We start from the raw sequence: 13,996 nt of genomic DNA on the forward strand, positions 1-13,996 counted from the left end.
CTCAGTCACTGGCTTTACCATTCTGGCGGAGAAAATTGCGCGGGAGCCCACGCCAATTTTTTCCGCCATTTAACCCTTTATTTCAGCAGCTACAGCGCTGAAATTTTGCACATATACACTACTAACATTAGTAGTGTGGAATATGCAAAAAAAAAGGGGATATGAGATGGTTTACTGTATGTAAACCATGTCTCATATCCTGTCGGGTTTGTGAAGGAGAAATGAAAAGTCGGCAATTGAATTACCGGCTGTTCACAGATATCGCGCTGAATGAAATCTAAATACAGAATATATATATATGTGTCTCAATGACATATATATATATATATATATATATATATATATATATATATATATATATATATATATATATATATATATATATATATATATATATACATACACATACTGTATATGTGTTTTCCCTAACATTTGAGCACATAAATCCATTAGATGTCGGTTTTGCAAGCCTGCGCGAAAATCTCGCAGTACGGATGCCATACGGATTACATACGGAGGATGCCATGCGCAAAATACGCTGACACACCCTGACTACGGATCAATATTTTGGGAACATTTCTCCGTATTACGGCCGTAGTACGGACGTATAATACGTGGCGTATTGTCTTACGCCAAGTGTGACGCCGGCCTTAGGCAATAGCATCGTTGGTACCGCTCACCCCGGAGCACCGGACAACCCCAATTTTCAAGCCAATTTTCATTTTTGCAATCTAGTTTTTCCTCCCCATTATTCAAAAGCCATCTTTTTTATGCCAACATGGCATGGATATAGGATTGTCTTTTTGCATTTCGGGCTGTAGTTTTGAATGACACCAATCATTTTTATCATAAAATGTACTGAAAAATGAAAAAAAAAATTCAGCTTGTGAAAAAATAAAATAAAATAAAGTAAAAACAACCTGATAACATGATTCTCCAGGTCAGTATGATTATAGCAATACCAAATGTGTATACATATATTTTATTACATTCATGGCTAAAAAAATGTCTGAACTTTATTTTTATTTACGGTATGTTTTTATTTTTTCTTTAACTTTGTGAAAGTAAAAAAAAATAAATAATAATAATAATAATAATACATTGGCATTGTCACCAATTTCTGGAACTCATAACTCTATTTTTTCACAATAGAAATGTATGAAAGCTTTTTTTTGCGTAGCGGTAATTTGACATATGATGTTTGATCGCTTTTTATGCTGTTTTAGGGTTTCGATTTTTTCTCTTTACAATGTTAAACTAATTGTTTAAATAACGTTATATAATCATGGAAACCCATCGACACCCTGTGGGAGATGTGGGGGAGGGGATGGATCCCGAGCAATGAACCACTGGGTTGGCAGGTGCTGTTGTGAATTCTGCTCTTGGGCTCCCTCCGGTGGTTGTTGGTGGTAGTGCAGTTGTCTTGGGGTTGTAATCCAGGGCAGGTGTTTCTGCTGATTGCAGCTCTATTAGGTATTTAGGTGTGCAGGATCCATGAGTCAATGCCAGTTGTCCATTGTACTAGGAGGGATTGCATCTCTCTCTGGCTCCTCATGCCCTGCTGCCAATTCAGCTAAGATAAGTGACTGTTTTTTTGTCTCTGTGCACACATGCAGTGTGCTTTGCAATTCAGTGCAATTCATTGTGTTTTTGTCCAGCTTAGACTTTGTTTGGATTTTTCAGTCATGCTGGATTCTCAGGAGATGCAGATATACTTTCTATGTCTTTAGTTAGATGTAGTATATTTGTATTATCTGCTGTGGATATTTTTAGGATTTTAATACTGACCTCTTAGAATTCTGTCCTATCCTTTTCTGTTTAGCTAGCGTGGCCTCTTTTGCTAAATCCTGTTTTTCTGCCTGCGTGTGTTTTTCCTCTTATACTCACAGTCAATATTTGTGGGGGGCTGCCTATCCTCTGGGGTTCTGCTCTGAGGCAAGATACAATTCCCATTTCCATCTATAGGGGTATTTAGTCCTCCGACTGTGTCGAGGTGCCTAGGACGTGTTAGGTACATCCCACAGCTACTTCTAGTTGTGGTGTTAGTTTAGGGTTTGCGGTCAGTACAGGTACCACCTACTCCTGAGAAAGTCTCTCATGCGGCTCCAAGGTCACCGGATCATAAACAGGGTGCCTTCCATTGTCAGCGGGATTTAAGGAGTCAAAAAGCATCGATTGGAGGTAGCTACATCTACAGCAAGGGCATCCAAACCATTTTCAGCTCACACTAGCTTGTGTTCATATAACAAATAATACCTGAGTCTTTGTCGGTCCGATGTCTAAGCCCTCCACAAATTTCTCCAAGAAATTCCGAACAGCTGACCAGGGGTAAATACTATTGGAACCATCACACACAATAGCAATGTCAATATATGAAGAACAGGCTAAGGAAAAAACACAACCCTATTAGATGTAAAGAAATTGTATGTATACACAGTATACAGTATATATACTGTACATACAATATGTAAAAAACAATATTATTTTACATATAGAGGTATAAATAATAAGTAAATAATGGTAAAATATAATAATAGTTGAAATGATCTTTCCTCTCATGTAATAGAATTTTAATATATAGTAATCTTGCTTCTATGGTGTACTATATATTACACTTGTATACCGTATATAAGTATAAGGGAAAACATACAATCTAATAATTGCAAAATAAATAAGAGAAAAAAAAATTAAAGTGTAACTAAATTTTGCTGAATTATTTTAGGTTTTGCAGGCCCTTAAATTCCTTGTAAATAGATAGGGGGTCCAGGTTTTCAGACCCCCCACAATCACTCAAAAGACTGTACAGAAGTGTGCAACTCTTGAGTTAGAAGCAGAGTACGAGAGCAATAGAAAGTCTATGGGTCCGTACCAATGCCAATGCAATGCAATGCAATACCGTGCCAATGCAATGCGCCGCCTGTGACTGGCACGGCGAGGACAGCTCCCAACCTCTGATTGGCCGGCGGCGTGTATTGAGGTGCAGGGAGTCAGAGGGTCTGTGCACCACAACACATTTGAGATGACTGTGCGTCCATGGACGCACACCCAGCTGGAATTGCTTGTGGAATCAGCAGGCCTCCCTTCAGCACGAGCCCGGTTTTGGTCGCACAGTGACAGGGAGAAGTAAGGAGGAGCCATAAACTGCAAGTGCACAGATATGCTCAGCGATGCACTTGCCAACCTAATTTGCATATGAGTTAAAGAAAAACATATTTCGACACAACGCCAGAGTGGATAGCACTGTAATAGGCATTTTTTTCATGTTTTATTCTGCATTAGCAAGCGCTACCTTTACTAGCGCAAGGGGTGGTGTACCTGACAGGTTGCTGTTAACATTATTTATATAAGTACTAATAATAATAAGAGTAGTACACATTTAACCCCTTACGACAGAGCCAATTTTGCACTTAATGACCAAGCCAATTTTTACAATTCTGACCACTGTCACTTTATGAGGTTATAGCTCTGGAACACTTTAACGAGTTCCACTGATTCTGAGACTGTTTTTTCGTGACATATTGCACTTCATGTTAGTGGTAAAATTTATTTGATATGACTTGCGTTTATTTATGAAAATAAACAGAAAACTGGCAAAAATTATTAAAATTTTGCAAATTTCAAACATTTAGTTTTTGCGACCTTAAATCATAGGGTCGTGTCACACAAAATAAGTAATAAATAACATTTCCCACATGACAACTTTACATCAGCACAATTTTTGAAAATTTTTGTTAGGACGTTATAAGGGTTAAAAGTTGACTGGTGATTTCTCATTTTTCCAACAAAATTTGCAAAACCATTTTTTTAGGGACCACCTCACATTTGAAGTGAGTTTTGGGGGGTCAATATGACAGAAAATACCCAAATGTGGCACTATTCTAAAAACTGCACCCCTCAAGGTGATCAAAACCACACTCAAGAAGTTTATTAACCCTTCAGGTGCTTCACAAGAACTAAAGCACTGTGGAAGCAAAAAATTAACATTTTACTTTTTTCACAAAAAAAATACTTTAGATCCAAACTTTTTTATTTTCACAAGGGTAACAGGAGAAAATGGACCATAAAATTTGTTGGTGCAATTTCTCCTGAGTACATCGATACCCCGTATGTGGCGGAAAGTCACTGTTTGGGCGCATGGCAGGACTCAAAAGGGAGGGAGCACCGTTTGACTTTTTGAACACAAAATTGGCTGGAAACAATGGCAGGCGCCATGTCGCGTTTCGAGACCACCTGATGTACCTAAACAGTGGAACCCCCAATTCTAACTACAACCCTAACACAGCCCTAACCCCAACCCTAACCCCAACACACCCCTAATCCCAATCCTAACCATAAACCCAACCACAACCCTAACCCCAACACACCCCTAAACCTAATCTCAACCCTAACCGTAATCTCAACCATAACCACAAACATAACCCCAACACCACCCTAATCCCAACACTACTGTAACCCCAACACCACAACCCTTACCCCAATACAACAGTAACCCCAACACAACCCTAACCCCAACACAACCCTAACCCTAACACCAATCCTAGCCTAGTACTGTTTATAGGATTAGGTCTAGAATAGAGGGGAGGCACATTAATGATAGATAATAGCATAGAATAGAGTAGGAGGTAGGCAGCACAGCGGTTAAGGAAATGGGAGGGACAGCACAGAACAGGGAAGTATATTCAGGATAATTCCTGATTTGAGGGAGAAGCCCGGGCAGCCTGTCCAGGGCAGGTCGTGTGAGCAGTAGTGAAGCAGAGTGTTCCAGGCCATTGGGATAAAGCTGCTGCTGCAGTAAGGGGCTCAACAGAATCATCCCCAAGCAGGATCCGGGGTCTAAGACCGGGGTGGGAGCAGCTGAGACAGTGTTCCTGGCACCTCTTCCCATTGGAGCCAGACGAAGGGCTGAAAGGAGCTGGTGACAGGAAAGGCACAGGTGGGACACGGACTGTCCGAGGATACAGGTGGGACACGGATTATCCGAGGATACAGATGGGACACGGATTGTCTGAGGAAACAGGTGGGACACGGACTGTCCAAGGATATAGCTGAGGAAAAGGGAAGCTGATAGACAAGATAGAGTCTGTCAGGACGGCAGGGAAAGATATAAAGATGCTTCTGTGTTTGCCTTGTGCTGCCTATGTGATGAAGATGTTGCTGCCCAGTAAAGTTGTGTTGTTTGAAAAGACTTGTGACTCAAACCTTTTGTGAAGCTGGAGTGACAGTACCTGAGAAGAACCGGGCAGTGACTGTAAGTGCTTTGCTGCGCACACTGTACACCCAGCAAGAGAGACATTACATTTCATCTGTGGGGTGTGGGAACAGAACAGACCATTGCCACGACTACCACCCTGGCCGCCTTACACACGTCACAAAATAGATGGCATGAGAAAAGAAGATTATGTGGCAATACTGAAGCAATATCTCAACACAACAGCCAGGGAGTTAAAGCTTGGGTGGAAATGGGTCTTCCAAATGGACAATGACCTGAAGCATACTGCCAAAATGGTAACAAAGTGGCTTAAGGATAACAAAGTCAAAGTTTTGGAGTGGCCATCACAAAGCCCTGATCTCAATCCTATTGAAAATTTATGAGCAAAGCTGAAAAGGCCGGTGCAAGCAAGGCGACCTACAAACCCAGATCAGTTACACCAGTTTTGTCAGAAGGAATGGACCCAAATGCCGACCAACTATTGTGAGAAGCTTGGTGAAGGAGATCCCAAACGTTTCACCTAAGTCATTCAGTATAAGGGCAATGGTACCAAATACTAATGAAATGCATGGAAACTTTTGACTTTCCAGTAAGTATTAAAAATGTCTTAAAACATTCTCTCTCTCTCATTATTCTGGCATTTGGCAAATATTACTAATTATGGTAATCCTAACTGACCTAAAACGGGAAAGGTTTATTCTGATTTCATGTCAGATATTGAGAAAAACACGCAGACGTGTCTTTTTGTATAGTGTATGGAAACTTCTGGTTTCAACTGTAGACCAGGACAGCAGCGGAGACTCATCGTTGGACCCGGGGAGTGTAAGTAAAGATAAATTTTTTGCACAAAACTGACCAATGGAAACATTTGGTTAAAAAGGGACAACCCTTTTGAAAAGAGAGGCGTTGTAAAAATGTACAATCATCTTGAAAATAACCACAATTTCCATGTTTCACTTACTTTGAATAGCTGGTGAAAAGCTTCTTAGTACTTGGAAGGTCGGACTGATGTCAGTGCACACGCCTGTAGCATAGTAAGTCTTTCCACACTGCTGGGCCCATAAGGGGCCACATGTCTGCAAAGAAGAAACAGAAATATGCTGTATGGTCACTGCTGCAGAAATTAAGATAAAAATCTGTAGAATATGCCAGAAAAGTCTGATCGATGCCGGTCCCACTTCTGAGACCCACCATGCAGCCTCATTCAGATGTCCATTTTTCACGTATGTGTTCTACCCGTGTTTTTCACAGATAGATGTACGCACTACAATATATCAAATTGTTCACTATAGATGGGAAAACTTTTGAAATTCAAATTCACTGGCTTTACCAAATTTCTCCCCAAAATTTAATTTGTGGTGAATAATTTCCAGCAAATCTCAAACTGCTTAGAAAATACATGTAGGTGAGAGAAGAAGGAGAGGACCACACTGACCATAAGATCTTAGACTCTACAGGAGAAAGAGAGAGAGAGAGAGAGAGAGAGAGAGAGAGGTCCCCACTGACCATAAGAGCTTACACTCTACAGGAGAGAAGAGGACGAGTGTGAAGGATAGAGAGAGAGAGGAAGTGAGAAAGAAAGGAGAGGAAGGGAGAGAGAGTGAGGACCCAGCTGACCATAAGAGCTTACACTCTACAGGAGAGAGAGTGTATAAGATTGAGGAAGAGAGAGAGGAAGGGAGTGGAAGAAAAAGAGAGGAAGAAAGAGATATAGAGCAGACCCCACTGACCATATGAGCTTATACTCTATAAGCTAGAGAGAGTGAGGACCCTGCTGACCATAAGAGCTTACACTCTAAAGGAGAGAGAGGACCCCACTGACCATAAGAGCTTACACTCTACAGGAGAGAGAGAGGACCCCACTGACCATAAGATCTTACACTCTACAGGAGAGAGAGAGGACCCCACTGACCATAAGAGCTTACACTCTACAGGAGAGAGAGAGGACCCCACTGACCATAAGAGCTTACACTGTACAGAAGAAAGAGAGGACAAGATTGAGGAATAGAGAGAAAAAGGGAGTGGAAGAAATAGAGAGGAAGAAAGAGAGAGGACCCCACTGACCATATGAGCTTATACTCTATTAGAGAGAGGGATGACCCTGTTGACCATAAGAGCTTACACTCTACAGGAGAGAGAGAGGACCCCGCTGACCATAAGAGCTTACACTCTACAGAAAAGAGAGAGAAGACCCCACTGACCATAAGAGCTTATACTGCGCAGAAGAGAGAAAGGACCCCGCTGACCATAAGAGCTTACACTCTACAGGAGAGAGAGAGAGAGAGAGAGAGAGAGAGAGGACCCATTGACCATAAGAGCTTACACTGCAGCAGAGCTCCCCAAACTTTACTGACCTTAAGAGCCACATTCAGCTTTGAGAGAGGGTCGCAAGCTACATCCAGCTCCTGCCCCACTCAAAGTAGTGACACCAGAGCCCCCCATTACCAGTATTATGACAGCCAAAGCTTTTCCACTGAAATCACACCAAGGCATAATGCCAAGCTTCAGGGTTTTTATCTTACCCCCATTCAGATCTGCTCTTCTGTACGGGGCTACATGCAAAAGTCACCATCTAGAGATCTGCTCTTAAGTTTTGCTACACTTGGCGCCAATGCACCAAGCTGGCATACAGCTGAAAGCCACACATCACGGACCCGCGAGCCACATGTGACTCTTGAGCTACAGGATGGGGACCCTGCTTTACAGTATAGAGACTTACACAGTGATTCTGGAGATTATGCTCCACTGAGACCCGCTGATCTGTGATGGCGGCAGTAGTGACCACCACTATACATGGTATGATAATCCAAGAGATGTAGTAGTTGCATGGCAGTATGGGGAGGACCGCACAGCCACAAAAATAGACATTCACTTGCTCTCTGATGCTTCAGCAGTGTGGGAATTGGTGCCGGGTAACGTTTTTTGTTTTTTTTAATTGTGTGTTCAATCTCAAAGTGTTTGAATTTGCATGAATCGCAAATTCCAATTGAACTCAAACTCGATCCTCCATACAAGTGTATGGGTCTGTAAAAACCACGGACAGCATACACTGCCATCCGTGTGCGATACGAGTGCTGTCTGCTTTTCCCATTGTAACGGATAAGAGAAGCTCGGCAAGTTATTTATTTATTTTTTTAATAAGAGAAAATCACTGATGAAAAATTGATGGTAAAAGCTGACACTGACTGGGAACTGATGAAAATCGAACCGTTGTTTGGTTTAGGTGTCTGAATGAGGCTGTGTGCTGAGAACAGGGGTCCCACAACTCCCATCCTGCCGACATCCTCAGCTCTATAAATCGAGAGAGCTATGACTCTTTTGGATTAATGTTCTGAAAGTTATGACATCTATTGTCCTGAGATGCTGACGACAATGTCAAACATATTTAACACCATGGAAACTTTCCTGGTGCGCCCATGTTAAATCTAAGAATATATCATCTAAGATGGTGCTTTACTTTAACATACCAGAAATCCACCTGTCTCTTCATTCCTTATCAGTGTCAACCCAAGATTCATCTCATCCTTTACCTCCGTAACATTTGGTATCACAGTTGCACCTGCAAGGAAAATAGCTGTTAGGCTACATGCACACTGAATATTTTTGCTGAGTTTTTGAGGAATTTTGAGTTTTCGAGGAGGATTGATTTGGAGACACTCTACTCCATTTCTGCTCCAAAAGTCCACAAAAAAAAACCTCATTGTGTACATAACCTTACAAGAGAACTACTAAAATGTTTGTGTAGACTGTGGCAGAGTCAGCAGAGTCATTTCATTTTTAGTGGGTGGCAAAGTTAAACAGGTAATCCCATTTTACAAAGTTCTAGGATATGCTATCACCTCATGATAATTAATGAACGCAGCCATGCTGAAGTTCCCTCTATGCACAGTGGCACTTTCAGCCTCCGTGATGTGCAGGGAACTGTAGTGTGGTTCCATTCACACAAAATATAGAAGGATATATTATGAAAGATGTTCAAAATGGGGATGTACAGAACGTACGGAAAGTATCAGACCCCTTTACATTTTTCACTCTTTGTTTCATTGCAGCCATTTGGTAAATTCAAAAAAGTTCACCTCACAGCTCACAGTGCATGTCAGACCAAATGAGAATCATGAGGTCAAAGGAACTGGCCAAGGAGCTCAGAGACAGAATTGTGGCAAGGCACAGATCTGGCCAAGGTTACAACAGAATTTCTGCAGTACTCAAGGTTCCTAAAAGCACAATGGCCTCCATAATCCTTAAATGGAAGAAGTTTGGGGCCACCAGAAGTCTTCCTAGACCTGGCCATACAGCCAAACTGAGCAATCGTGGGAGAAGAGCTTTGGTGAGAGAGGTAAAGGAGAACCCCAAGATCACTGTGGCTAAGCTCCAGAGATGCAGTAGAGAGAAAGTTCCACAAAGTCAACTATCACTGCAGCCATCCCCCAGTCTGGCCTTTATGGCAGAGTGGGCCCGACGGAAGCCTCTCCTCAGTGCAAGACATATGAAGCCTGCATAGAGCTTGCTAAAAAACACATAAAGGACTACCAGACTATGAGAAATAAGATTCTCTGGTCTGATGAGACGAAGATAGACCTTTTTGGTGATAATTCTAAGCAGTATGCGTGGACAAAACCAGGCACTGCTCATCACCGGCCCAATACAATCCCAACAGTGAAACATGGTGGTGGCAGCACCATACCATGGGGGTGTTTTTCAGCTGCAGGGACAGGATGACTGGTTGTCATTGAAGGATACACGAATGCGGCAAAGTCCAAAGATATCCTGGATGAAAACCTCTTCCAGAGTGCTCTGGACCTCAGACTTGGGCAAAGGTTCACCTTCCAACAAGACAATGACCCTAAGCACACAGCTAAAATAACAAAGGAGTGGCTCCAGAACAACTCTGTGACCATTCTTGACTGGCCCAGCCAGAGCCCTGACCTAAACCCAACTGAGCATCTCTGGAGAGACCTGAAAATGGCTGTCCACCAACGTTCACCATCCAACCTGATGGAACTGGAGAGGATCTGCAAGGAAGAATGGCAGAGGATCCCCAGATCCAGGGGTGAAAAACTTGTGGCATCATTCCCAAGAAGACTCAAGGCTGTACTAGCTCAAAAGGTGCTTCTACTCAATACTGGGCAAAGGGTCTGAATACTTATGACCATGGGATATTTCAGTTTTTCTTTTTTAATAAATTTGCAAAAATCACTACATTTCTTTTTTTGTTTTCAGTCAAGATGGGATGCAGAGTGTACATTATTGAGAAAAAAATGAACTTTTTTGAATTTACCAAATGGCTGCAATGAACAGAGTGAAAAATTTTATTTAAAGGGGTCTGAATACTTTCTGTACCCACTGTAAATGGTCATTGTCCTTACCACAAACTTTGCAGATATCAATATTCTATGCAAATATGACAAACTTTGCAATACATCTGACTAGTTAAATATGCCTTTTTCGTTAATAAAAAAAAAACCAGTTTTGTCTCCTCCCTCCACCTTCTCAACTAATCATTTACTTTATAAACTGGCCAAAGCTGTCTTGTTCATCACAAGATGAATTGCTGTCTCACTGGTGTATCAGATTATAGATCCTAATAATGTTTATGCAAGGAGGACCAAGGAGCAAAGAAAATCACAAGCAGAGAATCATGAAGTAAGTGTTTTATCTCACTGCAGAGCTGGGTTCACAGATACACTGCTCAATACTGCTGCACAATGTCCTTCATGCTGCTAATTCCGAATATTTGCAACAGAGAGAAAGGAGAGAAATATCCTTCATTTCTGTGTGCTGTGTATGTGAGACAGCTAGTGTCTTCCTACCAGCACTGAGACAACAGAAAACTAAAGATTGCGCTTGTAGAGGTGCAAACTGTTGAAATTTTTAGAATTCATGTAATATGCTGGTAAAAAATTGTGTTGTCCCTCATGTATACATGCTCAACAGCTTATGCTGAAAAATCACCTTACCCTACAACTGCGCTTTACCATTAAAGAGAACCTGTCATATAAAAAAAACATTATTAACCTACAGATATGGGGTTAATCTGTATGTTAAAAGAATCTGTCAGCAGGTTTTTGCTATGTAATCTGAAGACAGCATGAGGTAGGGGTTAAAACATAGATTTCAGCCATGCCTCTCTTATCAAGCTCCATGGTTTTGTTTGATTGTTTTAGCACCAGGAGTTTCTCATTGCTGGGTTACAGCAGCGCCCTCGGTGATAGGCACCTCACTGTCTATGGACATTTTTATACAGAGCCTGGTGTGGGCGGGGTTAGCTGTGGTGTGGGAGGGGTCAGCTGTGGTGTGGGTGGGGTTAGCTTCCTCAGCTCTGCTGTGTTTCTAAATCTAAAAGCTCTGATTGCGTCAGAACGTCTGTTCCCAGTAATCTAAGTGATACAACGTTAGATTCAGGGTCTCTATGCGTACATCATGCTGCTCTCATATGAGGTAGCAAAAATCTGCTGACAGATTTCCATTAGTAGCCATGTGACCGCCTTACTGAAAGCCCAACTACAGCAGGAAATGAACTCCCAGCAGTCTCGGGCTTTCAGTCATAGAGGTGCAGCGGCTGTAACCACTCCCTGGCACTGACTGACAGCCAGCTCTGTACTGATACACTGCAGGGATTTTATTTTATGATGATAAGCACTTACTTGGCAGGTTCATCCCCTCACACCTTGCTTGTGAGTTAAGATTACATTTATAGACATCTCCCATCCTGTTCTTGGGATATCCGCTCCAGGGAGAGCTCACCAATAACCTACAGAAAGCGACATGTGCCAGATTTAAAATGCATTTTTCATTTTTAATAAAAATCTAGATGTTACAATGCAGTACTACACGAGCCTCTTCAGGACACAGCTGTTTTGACCTCCGAGGAGTCAGAATTTTTTTACATTCTGTCATCTTATAGCCATAACTGTATATTTTCTATATTGAGAAAATGACCGTTTTTCTTCTGGACAAGTAGTATCTTTTAATTGCAGTATTGAGGGTCATATAATTTGCTGATAAATATTTAGCACTTTTTAGTGGGCGGGGAAAGCAGCAAAGTCCCAAGTTTACATTCTTCTTTTTTTTATAACTGATTATTGATTTCACGGCATTATAAATGTCTTTTTATAGTTTGTATTTTACAAGAAAATCGAACGAGGCCAGACATGTCTAGTCGGAATGTGGCCAGAAGTATGCAAATTGCTTATTTGCAGTCACATGACCGCCCGCTACCAGTGAATCCTAACAGCACGTACTGTGCGCGCTGCGAGAATTCACAAGTCTGCAGTTACAAACAGTGACTGCAGACTTTTGTGCCAATCTTGGAGAAACCCTTTAAGCAATAACTCAAAATAAACATTTTCTGTATGACATTATTCGTTTCTGACTTTATTTTGGAGAAATTTCAGCCCATTCTTCTTTTCAATGCTGCTTAAATGGGTTTTTCATTGAAGATATCTGTAATTGTACTGTAATTTGCTGGTGGGCTTGGAATCATTGTGGCCAAGTTTTAGCTTTTGGATAAATGGCCTCATATAAGGCTCTAGAATATTTTTGTATACAAAGGAGCTCATGGTTAGCACAAGTATACAGATCCTAAAAAACACGCTCCAATCCTTATCCCTCCACCGTCCGGCAGGAGAGCTGGTAAGAGATGTTTGGTGCTGATATACTGTTTGTTTTGTGCCGATGGTGGTGCATGGGCATTATGGGTAATGTTCTCCACGCTAGTTCTGTCTGTCCAAAGAATATTGTTCCAGAAGTCTTATGGTGTTATGCGTACGGGGCCAGAGAATATGTGCCTCCGTCTCCTTAGACATGTGCCTTCATATGAGGCAAGTTGTCAGCACGACCCTCATCACGGTCAATAGTAAAGAAGACTGCCCCCTAGTGTGAGGTGCGGTGACTGTCATTTTTTTTCCTTCATTCTAAGTAAAACTCATCAATCACGGTTCTTTCTGTAATAGATTCCTTCTCTATTGCTGATCTGGCTGGAAGATGAATATTACTACTTTCTCTAAGTGTGTAACATGTTTTACAGAGGAGTCCGGATCTAATCCAGATGTACCCATTAAGGGTTATTACGTATTTCCAATGTAACCCCCTACCATGCTCCCTCTAGACACATTCGCATGTTTCCCAATAAGAAAGTTCAGGATAGATAAGGTAACCCATAAAGTGCCAGCGTCTAGAGCTTCTCCTGACATTTTACAGACATTTCACAAATCATCAGTAGCAATAATACTCTTAAGATATTCTCCATGTGACTTAATGGGGTCTGCAAACGTTCTGTCAAGCTTCCCATACGTACAGTCAGCTGGCGGAAATCCTCAATTGATCACTTTAGCGCCAGTGTGAAAAAAAACCTTTAAGAGATAAGTACATCAAATGCAGCTGCGGAGCCGAACAGCTGGTCAGCCGGAGCGCTCCATCGCTCCAGGTATCCGGGTTCCTGCCTCCAGGTATCCGGGTTCCTGCCTCCAGGTATCCGGGTTCCTGCCTCCAGGTACCCGGGTTCCCGCTGTAGCTTATTCGGGAAGCGCTATAGCTTGTCAAATAAGCAGGAACCCGATCAAATTAGCTCATCTCTAATTAAAAACCTTCCTGCCACTTCCTGAAAATGCCCCCTTTTTCCATATGACCTTTGCACACGCTCATTAGACACTTCAATACAAAAGAGAGGGCCAGTATCTGACAATGGTGGCAATGTACATCGGAAATTAGAATCTAAAAACGTTTACCGCTATTTTCATCTTCCTGGCCAGGCCAATTTTTTCAACTCCAACCACTCTCATAACTCTG

General features: G+C 41.9%; 1 protein-coding gene across 1 annotated transcript in view; it reads right to left on the reverse strand.

The window, feature by feature from the left end:
* The window catches only part of ITGA2 (integrin subunit alpha 2), a 165,850-nt gene that overhangs the window by 56,150 nt on the left and 95,704 nt on the right, over nt 1–13,996 (reverse strand). The window contains exons 3-6 of the mRNA XM_077285240.1: nt 11,854–11,960; nt 8,677–8,768; nt 6,171–6,285; nt 2,257–2,384 (exon numbers count right to left, since the gene is read on the reverse strand). Coding sequence (XP_077141355.1) covers nt 2,257–2,384; nt 6,171–6,285; nt 8,677–8,768; nt 11,854–11,960 — 442 coding nt within the window. The remainder of the gene's footprint in view (nt 1–2,256; nt 2,385–6,170; nt 6,286–8,676; nt 8,769–11,853; nt 11,961–13,996) is intronic.

The sequence above is a fragment of the Ranitomeya variabilis genome, chromosome 1 (assembly GCF_051348905.1).
Source record: "Ranitomeya variabilis isolate aRanVar5 chromosome 1, aRanVar5.hap1, whole genome shotgun sequence".
Taxonomy (NCBI): Eukaryota; Metazoa; Chordata; class Amphibia; order Anura; family Dendrobatidae; genus Ranitomeya; species Ranitomeya variabilis.